Here is a 21,403-nt window from a genome sequence, read left to right on the forward strand (position 1 = left end):
AACTGCCATCCAAAGACCAATCTTCGTCAAAGAAAGCCAGTGCCTCACCTGATGCTCCAGGCTTTCCTGCTGATGGTAGCACTTGCAGGCAGGGCTGGCTACTGCATTCCCCTCTTCAAACCTGTGCAACTCCTATGAACTGTCTAGAATTACAATGTAAGTGAGTATCATCCTGTCTCTGCAAATCTCTTTGTATTATAAATGAAATTCTGATTATTTTTTTAAATTGCTTTGGTTTCAAACATTCTTTATACTGTGCATTCTAAATATAGACTGAGTCTGTGCCAAAGACCAAGTGAAAACATACAAAACCATCATTGATAGAAAGTCTCTTTAATGACTTCCTCTGGAAACCATAATTTGAATCATATGATTTTTCTGGAGCAGCAGTAGGAGAGAATATCTGAAAAATAACTATAATATGGTTTTCAGAATTTTAAGCTTTTCATCTGTACAAACTTAACTTTGTATAAACTGTGCTAGTCATTTTATTCCTTGATTATTTGGCAAGACTAACACTTCCTGCAAAGCAAGTCAGATCTAAAGAAGACAAAATCCAGGGCATATATAGTGTTCTCATAATTTTTTTTTCAGATTTTTAGCAGTTACAAAATAATTGTTATTTTATGGTAAATGCTTGTTGAGAACTCGATAGCCTGTAGTTTTGGCTATGCGGCAGTAATTGAAGTTGCTGAATTGGTATAGTTTAACTAGTGAGACTGATGCCATCTGGCAATGTTTATCAAGCAAGGCTAGTCACTGAGGATGGTTGGCAACATATACTCCCCATATTAACTCCTGTGAAAGGGAAAGGCAAATGTTCTCTTGTTAATGGGAGGAAAGCTGTGGGAAAGGAAAAAGTTGAGAATGAAGTGGAATGGGGCAAGCAAGAGACATGAAGAGGAAATGAAGGCAATGAAGAGACTGAAGACAGTTGGAAAGAGGTAGATGTGATTCAGCAAGTGAATGGCAGGAAACATGAGGTTAGAGTGGGAGTCAAAGAAATTAGGCTTTTGAAAGAGCAGAATAATAAAGAGTAACTGATGAACGTGGTATAAAAATAATGGGAAAACAGATGTGAGATGGAAAGAGTGTGGAAAAATGTAGGGGAAGGACCAGGTGAAAACATATATACCAAGAAGAGGAGAGGAGGATTACAGCCCAGTGTTCATAGGTGTCTGGCGTGGACTTCCAATATATATCCTAGTCTTGGAAATGAGATTGGACACAATTCTGAAGTTTCTACTTGATGAATATCCTGGGGAAAAGCTGGTAAACACCTCTGTATTGATGCAGACATTCGTTACTGTCCTAGACTGGTGATTAAGTATCTAACGTGTCAATATTCTCATCTCTAATATCTTTGTGCTACTTCCATAAAGCTGCAGTTTAGATGACTGCAATTTCAATTTGTTAAACATTTAACAGATGTCTCATCTTGCAACAAAACATATGTATGATTTAAAATACTGGGAATGCAAAACATTAATTTCTAGTCCATGGGAGTTGAGGATATTGGCATTTTCTGCTAAAAATCACAAAGCAGAATTAGAATGTGTGCAAGTAAAACAAGACAGCAATAAAAAGGATTAAATTTGAGCGCAACTGTCATCCAGTTTGTTAGATTTGTGTCCAGTGCAATGTCAAATAATGTAAACTGCTTGGTTTTGCAACACTGGAGCAGAATAATAGGCAAGAAAGTAAACTGAGAAAATATTGGGCTTCAAGAAAATGCAAGCTGCTTTGTGGAACTTGCTTAAAATATTGCAATGCCAAACAGTTCCCACCAAGATTTTCAGCAATAAATTTATGGAGTTATACTAAGCTATACATGTGCAAAGTACATTCCTGTGTCTATTTCTCATCTCCAGTTTGTGTTGTAATGGAGTGCAGTGAGAAGTTAAGCTCACATTAGCTTTCCTGCCTGTGGGTACTGCCATGTGGAATTACAAACATGAATTGACTTGCTTATAGAGATACATTTGGTCACTTCAAAGAATTCCAAACTTTCGGAATGAAGATACACTTTCTGGGAGGGGAAAAAACCACTGTACGTGACTGGGTGCAATAATTTTCTTTTCTGCTTGCAGGAAATTTGCCTGAAACCTAAGGAGGTCTGATAACTTCCCATCTTTAAAATGATCGGAATGTAGCATCTTTCCTTCTATTAGATATTCTGATGCACTGTCTCATGCTGGGCAGTGTTTTCATTGATCATTAATTGATGGGATAGTATGTATGTATAAAATTTGCAACTGGTGTCAAGTTGACAGAACAGAATTTACACTCCAAACAGATTGGAGAAACAATGCAAAATTAGTAACAACTCAGTAATGGTAATTCAACACAGGCTGCTTGGAGAAGAAAGATCAGGTGCACAGCATTGAAGAAAGGGATTTAAATGTCGTTGTGTGCCACAGATTAAACAGGCACTGGAGTGTGATGCTGTATCCCAGAATAGAGCAGACTGGGATGTATATTCAGGTTCATTGTTTGTAAATAAAAGAAATATTTATTTTGTGCAATTTAGCACTGCTGAGGTTTCACCTGTGGAATCATACCAGTTAACAGTGCTGGTCTTCAGAGTTTGGACAATTTGGAGAAAATCCCGGGGAAAGCAAAGGGGATGCTTTGAAAAGAAGAATTGGGAGGAGTTTAAAAAAAGTAATGTTATATATAATTAAAAAAAAGAAAGCTATGTGGAAAGAGGAAAAAGGTGATTGTTATCAGTGTCTACTTAAGATTAAAAGCAAACACTTCTGTCATAGAGATCTCTCTTGGATTTTAGGGAGGACCAGGATAGCTAATTATTGTAACAAGTTGCATAGACTTTGGGGTCCCTACAAGTAGTGGAGATTTTTCAGGACAGATTAAATAGTTAACAACAGTGCACTAGGATGCTGGATCCTGCCACAAAGGTGGTTTAAATGGCCACCTGTAATAGTTCAGTCCCTCACTTCTGAGACTTTTTTTTTTTTTAAAAAGAACTGATACAGATTTAGATGCTTACTGAAGGGTGTTGCAAGAAGGAATCCATGTAGAACAGCCACAACAGCACACATCAGTGCACTAGGGAGGGAAGCAGACTTTTGGATTCTGTAAGTGAAGATGGGGTTTGTTGCAGAGTGAGGGGGTTAGAAGAAAAATAAACCAAAAAAAAAAGACTATAGAGAAGGCCATTTGTAGCATGAATTATAGGTAAAATGCAGGACAAAAGACATAAGTCTATGAGCTTATGACAAAATGGATTATCCTTTTAACCAGCTGACTTGTTATATTAAAAAATACTACTTAGCAGCGTAAATAGCATATCAGCCCAAAAGAGGAAATTGTCAAAAAGTAAGACTCTTTGCAATTAATTTTTTCTTTTTTACCCCTCCCAAATATACAATGACAGACAGGGATTTTTTTTTGCATATTTTTTGCTTTTTCCTCTTCTGTCATTTTAGTAAGTAAAACTTGAAGTGCAGTCATTGACTTCAGCAGCAGCTGAAAATTAATGTCTTGTAACTTATGTCTGAGTGCCTAAATTTAGGTTCCTAAATCTGTATTTGCAAGCGGTGTCCTTTGCTGTTCTGTTCTTGTCTGCTGGCAGGGAAAAGATGTGAGCACAGAGCTGGGCTGAGTCAGTGCTGGGAGGGACATTCCTCATGTGTGAGAGACTGCAGAATATTTTGACGTTTTCTTAAGTTCCTGTCACTTTTCCTGCCACAGCCCCAACTACAAGTAGTTGTATTATTTCACAACCAGTATTCTGCCATTAGCAGTACCTAGGTATTTAAAGCCAAGTGGTGAATATTGTGCTGTCCCAGCTGGTTTTGGTAGTGGATGGCAGGGGACCCAGATTTGTTGCAGTTTTGAACCAGGGCAGTTATGTGCAGTGACTCAGCCATGCTTCCCCTGGCCTTTCGCTGCCTTATTAGGTGGAGAAAAGCCGGTCAGGTACAGAGCAAATGTTTGGAGTAGATCAGTGAGTGGCTATAAAGAGCTATAGGACAGCTCTGCATGTCCATGCTTCGCCACCTGCTAAAGCAGAGGAGAAGGAAGCTGTAGGACGAGCAGCTCTCGGACTTGCGCTGAGCTGAAAGGGCAGGCTCTGAAATTGCTGCAAAGGATGGAGAGTTTGCTTTTTAAAGCTACTGTGCCTCTCCAAAGGAAGGTGGGACTCAAGAGGGTTGTATGAGTAAATTGGGAGTTCTGGGAGACAGAGAGTTTGTATTTGTGCCACTGAAGAGTTTTGTTCTGAAAATGTTATAAATCTCTACTTCCTGCTATTAAAATGGACTTTTTCCCCCTCGGTTGCTGACCACCTTCAGTTGCCACTGGCTTAATCACCCTAATCATACAGTTTTTTCTTCTTTTTATTTTTTTTTTTTTTGGCATGGGAAGGCTAAAGTTTATCCAGACAATGTGGTATGTAAAACCATAGCTGCTAATTAAAATATTGACATAATCCTATGCCCAGCATTTTAATTCAGGAGTTAACTGGCATGGTAGCATAGGGGGAGTGCTAGGTTATATTATTGAGTTTTTCTCAAACAACATCTTTGTTTTGTAAGTCTTGTGGTTGCAGGTAATTTTTGGAGTGACTCTTATGCCTGGTAGTAGCAGTAAACAAAAACAAGTATTTGCAAAAATTCTTTGTTTAATTCCAGTTGAATTTGTCAGAGTAAAATCAGTTGAAGGCAACTTTTTGAATATGGCATAAACTTACTATTGATTGAATTATCAATTTTTACTTTTTTTACTGTACTTGTGAGCTAGAATTTGATTTTGACTTTTCTGGACTTAATGGAAAATTTGTCTTCTCCCACAAATAGACAGGTAAACTGTGGGGACAATTTTCAGCTGTCTTATATTGGTTGTCCACAGCTGTTGCTCTGTGTTTTCGTGGTTTAAATTGATGGGACATGACGGATTCATATGAGGTGCTGGAAAGGGGCTGTAATTTTTTTTTTTTTTTTTTTTTTTGCTATAGAGAAACAATTAGTGGAAAACTAACACTGGATTTTTTTTTTTTTTACTTTAAACTGTGAATATAGAACTTGAAACAAAGACCACTTTTGAGTTTCTCAGCATCTCAGATGAAACACCACTGCCACACTTTTTCTAAGCGGACATACTCTCTACCTGAAGGCCAAAATTTCCTATACCTCACTATCTTCTAGTCTACTTTTTCTATAATTTGCCAAGATTGACAATATTTGCATATTTTGCAATCTGAAATGCATGCACACACACAAAATATCCAGCTTCTCTTTTGTGAGTGGCTGCTCTCCTCAGGCTGAGATATAAAGCTGGAAAAGTTCAGCTGTTTTCTCTGTTTATGATGTTTGGCTTGTGAATACGTTAGGGAAAGAAACTTTGTTGTTTTAATAGTTCTCCAAGTATTCACCCTAAGTACTCACTGCTAGGCTTCCCAATTAATTTACAGACTACCTGTTGCAGTTTTTTAACTATTGCTTGTCTTAACACAACTTTGTAAATGGTAAATATTTTCTGTAATGTGTTGTTAAGGCAATCAATGCGTAATTGGCTTAAAGATTTAAAGCAAGTCTCTTGCTGACATTGTGTTTATTGTTTGGAATGCCAGATTAATTACAGCATGTATTGCAGTTGCTGTATTATGAGCTACATCTGCTTTCTGTTAACTTTTTCTGTAAATGAGAAACTGTCAGTGCATACTGTTTCTCATACTCTGAAGAAAAATTCCCCAGACCCTATAATTGTGTACTTTAAAAATTAAAGAACCGTTGTGTTTAGATCACAAGTTCATTTATTTCCTTTGTTTCTAGAGGAGCTGACCCAAGCATAGATGACTCCTCCCTGTTTTGCAATAAATAAACGAACAGAAGACTGTCCCAGGCCATTTGAAACTTGGCCACAGGAGTTCATGTTGATTCTCTTCGATCTGAGCAGTTAGACACGCACAAATCCACAGCATCACTTGTGCCAGCAGCTGGCAGCAAATACTTCATTTACTGGAGTTATTTAAACGAGCCTCCAGATCACTGCCATTTCGGAATCCAGCCAGATCAACTAATTCTCCCCTCTTTGCGTGCAGTGTAGGTGACAACTCAGAAAGCTTTTAAAGAAAGTCACATTTGCATGAGCCTTTTATCATGTTTGCTGTTAGCTTGTTGATTCTTCTGTGCTTGGTGTGTGTGTGCCTACAGCAATGAATGCTGGTTCTACCCAAAACCATAAAATCATTAATTTGTACCAGCTCAGAGAAAGATACAATACATTTATGGTCACATTTCTGAATGATATAAGGAAAAAATTTCTAAGTAGCAAAGGAGCCAGCAGGTGGGCATGGTACTTGAAGTACACTTAGAGCAGTGATTTGAACTGTGTTCATTCCTGTTAGAAGAGTAGGAGTTTTGGGCTTTTCTATTTTTGATTAGGGCTTGCTGTACTTGCCGTAAAGAACAGCAATTTGCTTATACTTAGGCAGATAAGGGAGAGCCAAAATACAAACACAGTACTAATATGAAGGGAATTATCAAGGGGCTCGACATCCAGTGAGAGTGCTTGGCAGTAACTGTAGTAAAAACTGAAATTTCACGCTCTGGAATGTAGTAATATCAACTCTTATCATTGTAATTAAATTACTTGGGAATACAAATTTGTCACAATCTTTCAGCGAAAACTGGAATTAGCTGATGTATTGTTTTTGCATTTTTAGGAGCTTCTAGCCATTAGCAGATGCCTTGCAATGTGCTCCATACTGCCTTTATATGTAAACTAGAGCCCCACATCATCTTCCACTCTGTGATCGCCATCCTACTATTTAAACTTAGTTTTGAGGCACACAAAGCAATTTGTCAGAATGACTGCTGAAATTTGCATCACACAGATGCTCAACAGGCAATTAATTTTCTAGATGTGAGTTTTGCTATTGGTCTGATACTAGAGAGAGACAGGTGGACAGAAGAGATGGAGAGAAAATTCATCTGAGAACAGCTCAGGGATGATTTCTTGATTTAGAAGGCAACACTTAACATCTTTCAGGTGGTTTTTTTTATAGCATATCACAAAGAAATTACTCTTACAGAGGAACAATGTGGGTAGTGTAGTGATTACTTGCTAGGAACCCCTCCCTGAAAAGAAAAGCAGAAGCTTTTAAGTAGGTCAGTGGTCTTCAGGAGATGAAGGTTCACTTCCCAGATCAGCTGCAAACTGCCTGTCATTCTGGAGAAAATCATTCAATATCTGTCAATAAGAATAACCTTTTAATGTAAGATATAAAACTGTTACAGTGCCATATGAATATTACCATGCTAAAAGCCAAGAAATTGTAGATTATTATATGATTAAAATGTGTAATTCAGTTTTTGCATCAAAAATTGCTTGTATAAAAGCATCCTGAAGTTTTCAACAATTCAGATAATTTCCACTAGATGACTAATTTTTCTTGATTAAATGCATCACAAATGGATTTAGAAGAAAGATGGAAACACTACTTCCCTTATCTACCTATTTGCTTTTTTCTTCCTGGAGACTACAGCCTGCACAGTGGTGATGCATGGGGCGGGGGAAGCACCTTGTGCTTTTAAAAAAATAAAAAAAAGAAATAATCTTGTTCAACGAATGGCAGAAACTAGTTGATAACAATCATGGCAATTTTGAGTCAAATTTCATGCACTTAATATTATCATAACTTCAAAATACGTATTGAAATCTAACATTTCAAATTTCAAACCCAAGATGTAGAAATGTAATGTAAGTGACAATGACCTTTCAAAAAGAAAATGACTGCTGCCTTTATAGCTTCAAAAAGAGTTAAGGAGGTTTTTCTTCTATAGTATTTATCTGTCTATTATAAGCAATGTTATTTGTATCTGGTAGGTGAAAAGACAAAATAGGCAGTGAATATGATCTGCTTGCAATTGAGTTCTCTTTTGTAAGAGATAACTAAGCCATTAAATCAGTGTTAGACAGGGGGCTGTTAGACTAGAGTTTTACTGGATGGTCAGCACTGTAAGAAAACCCCTGTATTGTGCTGCTGTGAGTCCGTATTATGCCTGTGTCTGTTTGCATGCTCTGTGTACTAACACCACACAGGTAGCTGATGCGGATATGTCATGCACTAGGATTTATGAGCAATAAGCCAATGACTTTTCAAAATACACAGGTGTTATTTTTATTATAAGTAAGAAAAAGTAAGTATTGTAAATCATGTGTGTTCAAGATGAGTAACAAAAGGTCTGTCAGAGCTCTAAACTCGGTCTTTAACAATAGTTTACTATAAGGCAACTAGTGAAACCATCTAGTGGGGCTTTTTATGCTTGGTGTTTGCAATACTTGCTCAAATCTTACTGTTGACAATGCAGTGGCCAGAAACATCTCTCTACTATCTGCCAATTGGTCATATATAGCCATTCATATTCCCCAATTGTAACTATTCCTGCTGTTGGGCTTCCAGCCTCAGTGGGCACCAGTCTGTTTCTCAGACCTCCTCTTCCAGCTTTTGAGCTACTTGTTGTTCTGCCTCCAGTATTAGCTCATCAGAACCTGCCTGTAATCTCCTGCTCTTGCAGAGGCTGTTTGCTCATGGGGATCTCCTCTGTGGGGCTCTGCTCCTCTGTGGGGTGTTGCATCTTTGCACTATGTTCATTGCACTTCAGATCTTTACTTGGTAGCTGATTAAGTGCTTGATGTTGTGCATTCGGGTTGGGGTGGGAAGCTTAGAGGTACTCTTTGAAGGCAAATACACTCCTAATGCATGATCTGACTGTGCCCTACTGTAACTTGAAATAAGAATAGTTTTCATGTACTTCGTGTAGCTGTTGCTACTTGCTTAGCTCTCAAGAGATTGTACAGATGTTTCTTTATTGGACTTCTTACTTTTCTCTTTATTAAAAAAAAAAAAACACAAAAAAACCCATTCACTGTGTTCATCAGAAACACAGTTAAAATAAGAACCTATAAAAATATAATAATCCAAGAAAGGAAAAGTGTGATACTAAAGCAGAGAAAATAATAGAGTATTTGTAATTGTAGCCAAAAGTATTATGTTCAGCTGTCTTTGGCTTTAGTCACCAGGTGTCTGATGTCCTATCAAGAACCAGCTGTTTCCATCTTTCTGATAACATTTCCTTTCATGCTGATTCTCAGGAGGACGGTTCTGCTTGTCCTGTTCACTCAGGTGCGTCTAGTGCAGTAGTCTTTGCTGAAGACTAACTGCATCCTCCTATTCCAACCACAGAATTAATACTTTCCAATGGCTGTATAAAAAAATCGGCTCACACAGTGGAATGCAGTCAATTAGAGCAATAAAACATTAAAAGGCACAGCAGTAAGCAGTAAGCATGAAGATGCAAAGTAAGTGTAGTTGGATTTGAATGTGGGAGAATTTGCAAAGAAGGTTGAGCCCCAGGCATGCATTTAGCCTCATGAGTCAGATGTTATGATTCTTTTTATTTAGCAAAACACAGCCACAATGACTTTTTTGCAAATGTGTGTGTAAGAAACTAAAATTATCCTGAGGCTTGTGCATCAAAATTGTAACCTTGATTATAAGTCTGTGTGCAGTGAAGATATAATGGTGTTATTTTTGATTGGAATGTTGTGGGTTAAGTCTTCTGTTAAGTTGATCTTATAATACTATAGCTTTTTTCTTCCCTTTATTTCTTATCTTCTTTCCCAGGCATTGGTGGGGTTCTGTGTTTGTGCTTTGAGATACAACGAGAACAGACATTTAAGTAATGAACTGTGAATTCATTGGTTCCATGCTGAAAGAATAAGCCATAACAGACTTTGTGTCCTACTGAGAGATTGCCTTGCTTTGGGTGGCTGCTTAGGCTAAAGGCTGAAGAACAACTGGCCAAGAAGTAGCAGAATTGCAGCATGGCGTGTGCCTTTTAGTGTCTGAATGCATTTATAAAATGTCCCTAATGACCTTTTATAGAAAAAGTAAAACAAGGAATTTAAACTAATTATGCTGGTAAGAAGCTAAAATTGTGTAATTGAAATGGAGTCTCTGGGTGATTACAATTAATTCATTCTCATTTCTTCTTTTCAGGTTTTCTTCTTCTCCACCTTGGCCTTCCCCTTCTCCCTTCAAATCCGGTCACTTTTCTGTTTAAATTGCCATACGTTCTGTTACCTCTTCCTTATCTTACCTCTTTGCTTATGCTTTAAGAGAAGTCTTTTCAACTTCATTTCCTCTGTCACTGGGTCCGAAATCCAGTCATCAGTAGTTTATTTCTCCAAAAATAATAAGTTGTACAGGTAATCTTTTTTTTTTTTTAAAGCTTATCTGATGTTTCTGGCTAATTTTCACTTAATTCTGGGCATTCTGACCACTAATTTTCAGTGTTCTGCTGGGATGTTTCAAGGCTGCTAAGAGACCCGAACGTGGGATTCAGCTATGATTTGATGTAGAATTGCAACTCATTTTATTTCTTTTCATTTGTGAGGCTACATCAAACAGCTATTTCACTTTTAAGTAGCCATTTTATTGAAAGTAGCCTGTTACAGGTTTTAAAGTTTTCTTTTGAACTACACTATGAAACCTTTGAGAAACAAGATTCTTTGCTCTGCTCTACCAGATGTTGCACAGCATTTCTTCGTTTTTGTGTGTGTGCAAGGTTTGTGGTGTTTTACTCGGTCTCTGCTTCATGTGTACTATGTATATCTGCGTCTGTGTATGTGTATATATACATGTATTTTTATAAATGGTAGAGAGAAGTAAGGAGGGGATAGCGGGCTTCACCATCATAGAGTTGTTACTGTGTAGGATTGAAAAGCAATGCTCTGATAGTTAATGCTCCTCAGGTGACTACATAACATCAACCAAAATGTAAAAACACCAAAGGGTTGCATGTAAACTGCTGTCACTGGAGCTGTGGCAGAAGCAGTGCAACGTATTCTGAGTAGAACAGAAATTCTTCTAAAGACAGTTTGGAGTTAGATGCCAGTAAGGGGGAAAGTTAAGAGTCAAAAAGTTCTGAGAAGACAAAGAGTCTTTCAAATTTGTGTGCACATACAGGCAGTGGCTCTAGCTCTTCCCAAGGATGTTTCATAATCAGCTGCTTGTCCACAACAAACAAATCCCCTAGAAGGCCTAGAGCCTCAGGATGTGTCTACTCCGAAGACGCTATTAATTGCTTGCAGACCATGTTGAGTTTTGTGATGCTTTCGGTAGGCTTTTGATCATGCCCGAGTTAGCTAGTTGAAATCTCGTTCAGAGATGATGATGCTGCAGTCTAATTTAAACTACCAAAAAAATCCCCTCAGACACAAACCAAAAAACCCCATGTTGTTGAGTGATATGTTTTGGGGTACATGGGGAGTCTGCAGTAGGAAATGGCCCATTGCATTCTGCCTTAATACATGAGTAGCTTTTTTCTTCTGTGGTTTAGATACTGGGAGGTGAAGTAAGTGGACTGCGGCGCATCAGAGAGAGGATGAGAATTGTTTTAAACTGATAAGCCAACAGCAAGAAGTGCCCAAGCGACAAATTTCCTTTCTTATTCAATCGAGTTGTTTTGCTTATGCCCTTAATCATGAGCATTTGCTACATGCTTTCAGCATTAATGTTTCTTCTCCACGGGAATAGATAGAGCCTATTTCAAGTCTGTCTTGGCTATCATCAATCCATCTAGTTTGGTCAGTGAATATCCACTCTAACAACTGTACATACAGTATTTCCTAATTTATTTAAAAGCATTAAATAAATTGTTTCAATTCAATTATTCCTTTTTCCCTATTAATTTGGAAGTCCTACTTGATCTTTTTGATTAATTCACCTGTTTTATAGACATATGTTTTATCTTGTTGTTGTAGGGTGAATAATGTACTCGCTCTTTCAGTTGAGAACATACTAACTTACATGTGTTCATTTGGCTTTCTCTTTATATTTTAACTTCTCATATAGATATGTGTGTTTTTGCTAGTAATTTGGGGGCAGATATTGTCATAACTTGTCCTTAAAACTGCTAGGTCTCTTTTGTTTCTGTGAATGGCTCAAGTTCCATAATACTCATGGGCTATTCAGATCTTAATCAACTGCTTATTAAGAATGACTGTCATCTGCCCTGGTGTTGCCTAGTTGTCTAGCTATTTTTAGACTAGTGGCATTTCTGTAACTTAAGTAAAGTCTGTTCATCCTGTAAACAAGCTAGATGCATAGCTGTGGTCTGAAGAGCTTGCCCAGACATTAAATGTAATGTCTGATTTGCAGGAGAGGCCTACACAGTTAAATGTCTTAATTATTTGAAATACTTCTTGCCTGGCAAAAGTTAGCGTAGATGCATTTGCACTGGCACAAATGTATTTTTGCTTGGAGGAATTTCATTTTGTTTACTGAAATGTTGCACACAATAGTAGCAAAAAAGCTGGAGGCTTGCTGGTATAGCTGTGGACAAAGACTGAGGAGGTGGAAACTCTGCCAAAGTGTGAAGTGAGGAATTTGAGGATAGGAGCAATAAAAGGCCACTTCAAAGCAAGAGTCTGGAAAAATGGAGACTGAGAAAGATTTCCAGCATTTTCTGTTGTGTAACTTTAGCTTTCTATTTAATGTAAATATTCCTCCATTCTTGGGTGGGGGCGGGGGGAGGAGCATGGAAATCTGTTAAAATTAAATTTATCTTTTCCATTCTTAGGGAAAAAGATACTGCCCATCAAAATAGATTAGAAGATAGATTACTATACAATGAATTTTTTTATATTTTGCAAGACACTAATGTTGTTTCTTATGAGTCAAACTCTTTTCCAGTTTCTGATACTACACTTCTATTTAGAGTGTTAGAGTCTTATATGCTTTTAGGACACAGACTACTTCTGAAGCCATTGTTCTGTGTTTGCAAATAGTTTGTAAAGCTTTGGTGCCTCATTTCTTCATTTATGGTAGGCATCTGTCCTTTGCTGTAGCTCCAGTTTTATTTAAAGTATACTTCCAGTTGTGTTCAAAAGCTTGGGGAAAAAAAAAAAAATAAAAAAAAAGGGGGGGAGGGGAATGGAATTTTTTCCCCAGTAAAAATAAGTACCAAAACCAGTGTTCCTCAGGGGTAAAGAATAGCGTAACATCTCAGTGATTTGATCCAGTTGTCATCTGGACAAAAATGGCATTGTTATGGCCCTAGTCTCACCAAGAGCCATTTCTATGGGAATCAGTTGGTCCTGTTCAGTGGGTGGTCTCATTCCAGTTAAGACTGTGCAGGTGCCGTGGTCAATCGGGTCAGTCTAGATACTGACTGGAGGGTGCTTTTATGCTTATCTGTACTGACAGTACTATACATTTATGCCTGACAACCCTCTTCAGACTTTTAAGAGTGCTACTTACCTTGTTTTGGACTTTGAGAATGCATTGCTACAGTCACACCCTGTAGTTATTTCAAATATTAAATGTAGAGCTTTATCTAACAAATATTTTTGTCTTAGTACTAAGGCAAGGTAGTAAGTTTTTTCTAAATTAAAAAAATGTAACTATAAATCCATGGAATAAGTAGTTGCACCTGGAAAATAGGTGGCAGGGAAGAGTTTTATGTTCAGCCTAGGCTAATGTAAATACAATAGCAAACAGACATCACTTGTCATACACAAGTACTGAACACCTTGAGTTTGTGGTGCCAAGAAGTAACAAATTGTCTGGAACCATTTTTAATGTATTTGGCTCCTTATTGGTGGCAAAAGCTTCAGAAAACCTTTAGAAAGCTTAAATTAGCTGTTTTAATTACTCCCTTGTATTGATGCGCAAAGACCTTACATAGTCATTTCATTCCTACTCAGATAGAAATCATGAAAACAATTTTCAGATACTATCCAGTTTCAGTGTTTTCCACAAAATAATTCAGGTTAACTAGAAAGCTGAAACTGAAGGTAAATGCCGATTCCATTAGTGACAGGTTTTCTCTATTTAGCAGACAGTTGTTTGAGGTCAAATGCAGCCTGATCTGCACTGGGATTCCAAGAAGTCTGAGAGAAGCTTGCCTTTTGCTTATCTCCTGTGGTGTAGTGTTGAAAAACAGAAACAGAAAGCCCTTTACTTTGAAAATAAATAATTCAGCCAGGAAAAAAAAAAAACAGGCAGCTTCTCTAGCTCAGTTTTCTTAATGATTGGTCAAATTAGAGTATTTAAGGTTGGGCTCAGAAAATGAGTTGGTATAGTGATAGGTGATTTGCTTAACATATATGGACCTTCACTGGAAGACACTATTGAATGCTAAGGGTTCTTTAATCTTGGGGCAAGGGGTGCAGAAAGATAGTACAAGAGCCAGTGAGCCTGAGTGCAAACCGTGTCACAAAGCAGGCACGAATCTGGGAGGCGGATGAACTGATGAACCATTAGAGCATTTTCCACTTTTCCACATTTTCCAGAGGAGCTGCAATGCAAGCAAGCTAATTGATTCCAGAGAGATGTATATTTACGAAATTTAAGGGTCTGTAATCTACAGAAAATTAGATTATATGATCTAATTGCCCCTTTGAATTTTTAAGCAATTCCTGAAGTTAGTTCATTGATTCAGTATTATTTGGGTACCTGTTGGTTTTCCTGCAGATCATACATAATTTCAATGTACTTTTAACTCCTGCAAAGCTAGTTCAAAGAATTCTAACCCTATTAGTTGCACGTAACTCCTTCTCATGCAAAATTTTGATGTGGATGTCGTATCTAGGTTGTGTTTCCTTGAAGAAAAGAGTGAGCAAGTCTCAAAGGAAGAATTCTGTTAACTTAAAAACAAGTTGCCTCATATCCATTACCAACCACTGTGTCATTGAGAAGAAGTCAAGTAAGGAGAGGGTACTTAAGACCAATTTCGAAAGATTTCGTAGCATATTTTAGAATTGTCACTGGCGTCAGTGGATTTTTTTTTTTTGCTTTGTGGATTCTTCTTTGCTTTTGTTTTTAAGTGAGCAACTGAACTTTTTTTCCTCTAAAAAGAACAAAGAAAGGATAAATGTAGAAATATGGGATTTTTTTTTTGCTGAAGCTGTCAGTATCAACAAAAAAGAGGAATCCAACTGAGGTGAGAAATGGAAAAAATAGGTATTCTAAAATCTATTTTCTCCCATGGCTAAACAAATAGCATTATGGAATGGTAGTAATCTTCTTTGGTACTAATAGGATGACAGGCTTATTTCAGATATTTTTCATACTTGTGACCAAATGTGTATTAAAATATAATGTTTACAAATATGTGAAAAATCAACCCCAAAGTGGTGGTGGTCTGGTTTTGTGTTTTTCCTGGTTGCCTCTAAAGAGCACTTGTACCATACATAGCGTGCTAGAATCTGCTTCTGGGAATTTCTGCCTGCGACATCCACTTCAAATATCATTCACAGCTTAAGCACATTAGAACCACATGCCTTAGTGTCAACTTAAAAAAGAGAAGAAAAATTGCCCTTAAGACTATTTTGGTGTGTGTTTTTGTTTTGTTTTTTACTTTGCTCCATTGTGAAAAGGCTGAAGCAGCAGATTTTTAGAGCTTCTGTAGATTCTATGTGCATACCATGTTTTTGCGACTACAGTTTTTCCATTTTTAAAAATGAAATGTATCCAATTCTCAGAACTCAAAATGCTGCATTTTTCTTGACTTTCATGAAACTTGGCAGTGAACCCTGTGTTCTTTCAGTGTTTCTGTATCCCCAGCTGAATGTGCTCAGAACTTCCCAGTGCTAAAGACTAGAGGTTTTTTACTGTTGGAAGGAAAAGAGTATCCGGGCATGGCTTAAACAGTTTCAATCAATTCAATACAGCAGGTTTACAATGTGAAGTTGTATCATTTGGCATTTCTTTAGTGGTGAAGTGATTTCAATCATTGAGATGATGGGAAAGGCAGATATGTTGTGTTATGGCTGTTTTCTCCTGCCATTGAGAGTATATTTACTTTTATATGCTAGACAGATACATGTATCTTAGGGTATAATGAATTAGATTAATTCATTAACCAGAAGAGGGTTTAGAATTTTTTTTTTTGAGAGCAGTTAATCACATCACAAGAGAAAAAGCACTGTTACACTGCAAAAGGGCAGAGGACTCAAGAACTGGGGAAAGAGAAATGGGCATCACCTGCAAAATCATATCCTTGTTTCTAATACTTAGAAATTTGGGTGGTAGTTGGGGATTTTTTTGTTTGTTTTAATTGAATGTATATTTAATGCTTTGACAGTAATTTTGCATTGTGGCACTTTATGCTTCTGGACACCAGATGGTGCTGCTAAACTAGCTCATGTGTAATTTTTTGAGTAATTGATACTTTATTTAGTTCCATAGCCAGTTTGGTACTTTCTGACGAGGTGTACTTTCCGACCAGGTGTATATTCCAGGATGCAAAACTGTACCTGATAGCTCAGCACACCACCTTCTGCTGTTTAAGGACAGTGGTCTGAAAATTATAATGTAAACTGAAGTGTGTTGTAGAATCAGTATTTTAGATCTCACTGGGCAAAAACTGCCATCAGCTGGTGTTCCTCCTGGGTATATAGCTTAGTAGCAAATCTTAATTTATATACTTGACACTTCAAACATTTGATTTATTATCTTGAGTGTCATTTAAATTTGTTTTGATAACTTCAAGCAGAAAACTTCCGGTGGAGGCACCTTTATTGCCAGGTTAACTGCAAAGGATGGTTCTAGAGACTAATTAAATATAACAAAGTTATGATGAGGGTGGGTTTGAGTTTGAGGTTTTGTTGGGTTTTTTTTCCAGACATTGTCTGTGTTAAGCTTGAGTAAGGCTGTCAAAAAAACTTAGCTGTCCTCTGTTAATATTTGTTTGACAAGACATGATGGCTTAGCTATGTAATTGCATTGCAGACAATGTTTTTAATACTGTGATGTACATTTGGCCTTTGATTTCTATTTATTTTAAGTTGGTTATCATGTTTAATAAATTTATCTGGTAATCCTAACCGTGGGGCTCAAAGGATGGAATGATACATTTGTTTTGTAGCTGAATCCCAAAGGTTGGTGGTACAGTTTATTGCTGAACCGTAAATAATGCATTCAAATTTATTTAAGCAGTGAGGAAATTTTTGATAGATATTTTACTGTATTTTTCTTACAAGTCTTTATTTCTTTTATAGATCCCCATATTAAAGTCTCTGGAAAAAAGGAAAATGTTAAAGAAGCGAAAGAGAAAATCATGTCTGTCTTGGACACAAAAGTAAGAAAGAAGTTATTTAGAATGACACCTTAACCCCTAATTTTGTGGTGACATTGATCTCTTTAAATGGGCTCATTTAAACAGAAGATATTTATGGGTGCTGTGAAGCTAAGCCTCCAATATATTCCTTCTGGATGTTGATATTTGGTGTATACACACATATTTAAACATGCAACAAGAAAATACTTGCTCAAAGCACTTTATCCACATCTGAACTATATAGAAATAATTTCCATCCGTATGGCTAAAAGCATATAGTTGGTTCGTTAGGTTGGGTTTTTTACTTTAAAATCTGAAATACAGCTTCACTGCAAACAGTAGATTATACAGCCACTTCAGTGAACCTAAAATTTTGTTTTTGTTTGAAATTCAATTTTAGGGGCATTTATGCAGTTCTATTTTTAACTGTTACTGCATTCTTATACTCTGAACATGAGGACCAGAATTTCTGAAGTGTCTAAATTTTGGCCAGGGGTCTCTCATGTTCATCAGATTTTCTTTTCATCCAACAGCAAGTCCTTTGGGGCAGTGTATATGGCTTCTGCGTAGTTGTACGCCAACTTTTTGATTCTCTAAACAGATTGCCAAAAGGAACACTCCAGTGATAAGTGCAATTTTTTGAACTGCTTTTAACAACGTTGTTATGGACTGTTCACAATATAGCTTTTAAGAACAGCTGTAGGCAGTGTTTGTGTATTTTAAAAATCAATGTACCGGAAAAATTTAGTATGTTTGTTAAAGGAGGAAAAAAATCCGGTTGTTTTAGGTCCCATGGCTTTGTGAATTGCCTAAGTCTTCATCATATGATCCTTTCAGATCAGACAGGGGTGTGTGACTGCAATTGAAAGAACGCAGAATTAAAATATATTAGAAAGGATTGCAAAAGGACATTTAAGTCACAGTTGATAAAAGCCAGGGCACGTTTTAAAAGCCTTAGACGTTTTTTGAAGATGTACCTTTGGGGTATTTATTTCCATGTTATTTCCTCATTGGAAAGAAAACGTGAATGGTTTAGCGCCTGACTATGATCCACCTTAAAAACATCTTACTTGAGTAGAAGTTAAGCCAGCTAACCTTCTGCAAAAATACTTTGGAAATACGACTTTGAATGTCATTCTTGAGGTTAGATTACTCTAAAATGCTCACGTTCTCCTGTGAACAAATTTAATCATGGGTGCTTGATTTCCAGAGCAATCGGGTAACCTTGAAGATGGATGTTTCACATACAGAACATTCTCATGTGATAGGTAAAGGTGGCAATAATATTAAAAAGGTGATGGAGGAAACAGGATGCCATATCCATTTTCCAGACTCAAATAGGAATAATCAAGCCGAGAAAAGCAACCAAGTAAGTGTTGTTTAATATTTTTAACTCATTTATACTGTAATTCCTGAGAGTATAAAACATTTCTAAACTTTTGTCGGTTTGGGTTTTTTGCGGACTGGGTGAGTTCATGTTCAGGGAAATAAACTTTTGGTATGTACACTCTGTGGAAAGTATGGGACTTCCTAAGTGAGCAAATCTTCAAAAACAGATGGAAACAATTTGTGATGGCTTATGAATAATTTTCATTTTTTTAAATAAATTATTTTGAGCATACAGATGTCAACAACTTAGTGTGAATGGTGGAGAAACAGTATGAAAAGGACTGCTTTTGTAACTTTTTTCCTGTTCAATACCTGACTTACTTAGCATATTGATTAATTTCTTGGTGCTTTTGGCTTATGACGTAACTTAGTTGAAAACTAAACTTGGTGGATATCTAGCAAAAATGAATGTCCTATTGTAAGAGTTCAATTTTATAAGAATAAGTCATTGAACTGGAATTGTACATCTTTTGTAATGCTAATATTACTGGAATGTTTACTTTCAAGTCTTTCATCACTGTATTTAGAATTCCCTCTTGTGCATCCTGGTGGCTGCTGAGCAAAATACAGTAATTTCAAAATGTTCAGGAAAACCTACTGCTGTTGAATATTAGCATTGAGCACGTGTACACAGTAGTAATTCCATTGTTTGATCCAAACAGCCGTATTGTTTGAGGTATCAATTTTTTTAGTTGCTTAAGCCTATGTAACCTAAGATGCTATAATATTCATAGATTATTTTTTTAAACTGTTTTTAGTTTTCAGCCACTGTTTAGAGAACACTTAGGATGTCACCAGGTGTGAAATAAGTGTTGATTTTCTTAAAAAAAAGAACACAGGTATCTGAATAACTTTTGCAATGCCTCATTTGAAAATGTGATGCTATATTTTCCATATTCTTGCCCTTCTAGGTGTCTATTGCAGGACAGCCAGCTGGAGTGGAGTCCGCAAGAGTTAGAATTCGGGTAATAGTCTATTTCAGTATAGTGTTCCCTTGAAAACACCTGACAGGAAAAAAGTTATAGCTTTGAGATCCCTAGGGTTGTGTGGCTCTGTCTTATGACAGCAGAAATATAGGAACGATGTGAGTATCCATATGAGTAAAATACAAAGGGTATTATAAAAACAGTGATTCACATTCTGGCCAAATTTTTAACTAGCCCAAGGTGGATCTTGAACGTGACGTCTACAGTATAAGAAAGATGTAAAGTATCCCATATTGTGTCTAAAATTGCATCTTACCTTACCATCCACAGATGACCTGTAGAAGCTCAGGCATCCTGTGTGAATCTGTGACTTAGGAAAGGCACTTGCTGCCTTTTTAATTTTAACCATTTTCATGTATAATTTGTATAAATAATTTTGTGGAATTCAGTTCCATTCTCCACTTGTAGTACTTTTCCATCTTTACCTTCTAGCTTTGATTTGTATGTGTGCTTTGGCATGGGTAATAATAAATCTAATAAATTATGAAGACTTTTTCACAATTGTTGTAGTTCGGTATGTCCCTTACACAACCTTGGTCTTGGCAGTCATGAAAGAAGCTGATGTTTACACAGCTTTGTAGCTGACTTGAGAGCTCCAGTTAATCCATGACAGAAAAGAGACTTCTCTAGGAAGTTTTACAAATATTGACCTGTTTGTAGGTCTGCATGGAGAAGTATAGGAAATTACCTGGCTTTATTGTTGCTACATAGTTGCAAAAGATCCTGGTATTTTGGAAAAACAAACAAACAAAAAGCCCACACAAAACAACAAACTCTTGTGTCCCTGGAGAAACAGGTGCCTTTTTCCAGCTCAAGATATGATTATATTTTTATCAATGAACCCTGGGCAGAAGATGTATTGTGTCAATTTAATCATCACTGACCAATACATCATGATTCAGTAATAAAATTGTAGTTTTAGTGAGTATGATTTTGTTTTTCAATATTTGCTCTTCAATGTTGTTGCAGGAGCTGCTTCCATTGGTACTCATGTTTGAATTGCCTATTGCTGGAATTCTCCAACCAATCCCAGATCCTAATTCTCCCACAATTCAGCATATATCTCAGACGTATAATATTTCAGTTTCCTTTAAACAACGCTCTCGAATGTATGGTGCTACAGTCATTGTCAGAGGGTCACAAAATAACACTAGTGCTGTGAAGGTAATGTGTCTTCTTAAGTAGGTTTCTGCCTGCCATAAATATAATCATAATTTAGATAATTAAGAGCTATATTAATGTTTATATCCTGCCTCTTCAGTACATGTTGTTATTGTATAATCACTTTTGAAGCCTGAGGTTTTTTTTTTGTTTTGTTTTGTTTTTTAACTTAACTGGTATAGGTGAGGTGTAAAAATGCATAGAAAATAGTTTTAAGTTTAGGATTCAGCATTGTTTGTACTAAGCTTTTAATTTGTTTTTCATCTCTTGCGTGTCTGTTCAGGTTTCCAGCAATACTGGAATATGTGCTGATCTTACCCATCTTTTTATTTAAAAGCAAACAAAAAACCCCAAAAAACAACCACAAAACAAAACAAAAAACCCCCATGAATTCTGCATGCTTTGATCTTTTCAATGTGCTCTCAAGTACATAACCTTGAAAGTTGCCCTAACAGTCAGTAAAACTGGTCTTGCGAAACCAGAATTGGGAGATGTGAATTTGACAGTCAAGTAAAGGAACTACCATGAGCCTATTTATCTTAATAAAATAAAAAAGTTTTCTTGTTAACAGCTGGCAGCGAGACAAATTGATATGGCCTCAGATGGGTGTATCTCAAGCCAGTAAGAACATCTTAGGCCAAAATTGAAAGACAAATTTTACTAGTATACCTGCCGAAATGAATCTCTATCGACTTTCTTATTGCTATATGTGGGCGCAGAAAGTCTATTGGGACCAAACCATTCGATGACATCTTACTGCCTTTTACAGTGGCA

The 21,403-nt window shown here is 36.8% G+C and overlaps 1 protein-coding gene across 1 annotated transcript in view; it reads left to right on the top strand.

The window, feature by feature from the left end:
• Nucleotides 1-21,403, top strand: part of BICC1 (BicC family RNA binding protein 1) — a gene marked incomplete at its 3' end in the record, with an annotated part of 110,850 nt that overhangs the window by 66,562 nt on the left and 22,885 nt on the right. Inside the window, exons 4-7 of the mRNA XM_082309735.1 lie at nucleotides 17,035-17,114; nucleotides 18,304-18,462; nucleotides 19,394-19,447; nucleotides 20,438-20,632. Coding sequence (XP_082165861.1) covers nucleotides 17,035-17,114; nucleotides 18,304-18,462; nucleotides 19,394-19,447; nucleotides 20,438-20,632 — 488 coding nt within the window. The remainder of the gene's footprint in view (nucleotides 1-17,034; nucleotides 17,115-18,303; nucleotides 18,463-19,393; nucleotides 19,448-20,437; nucleotides 20,633-21,403) is intronic.

This window comes from Platalea leucorodia (assembly GCF_965183815.1).
Source record: "Platalea leucorodia genome assembly, chromosome: 4".
NCBI lineage: Eukaryota > Metazoa > Chordata > Aves > Pelecaniformes > Threskiornithidae > Platalea > Platalea leucorodia.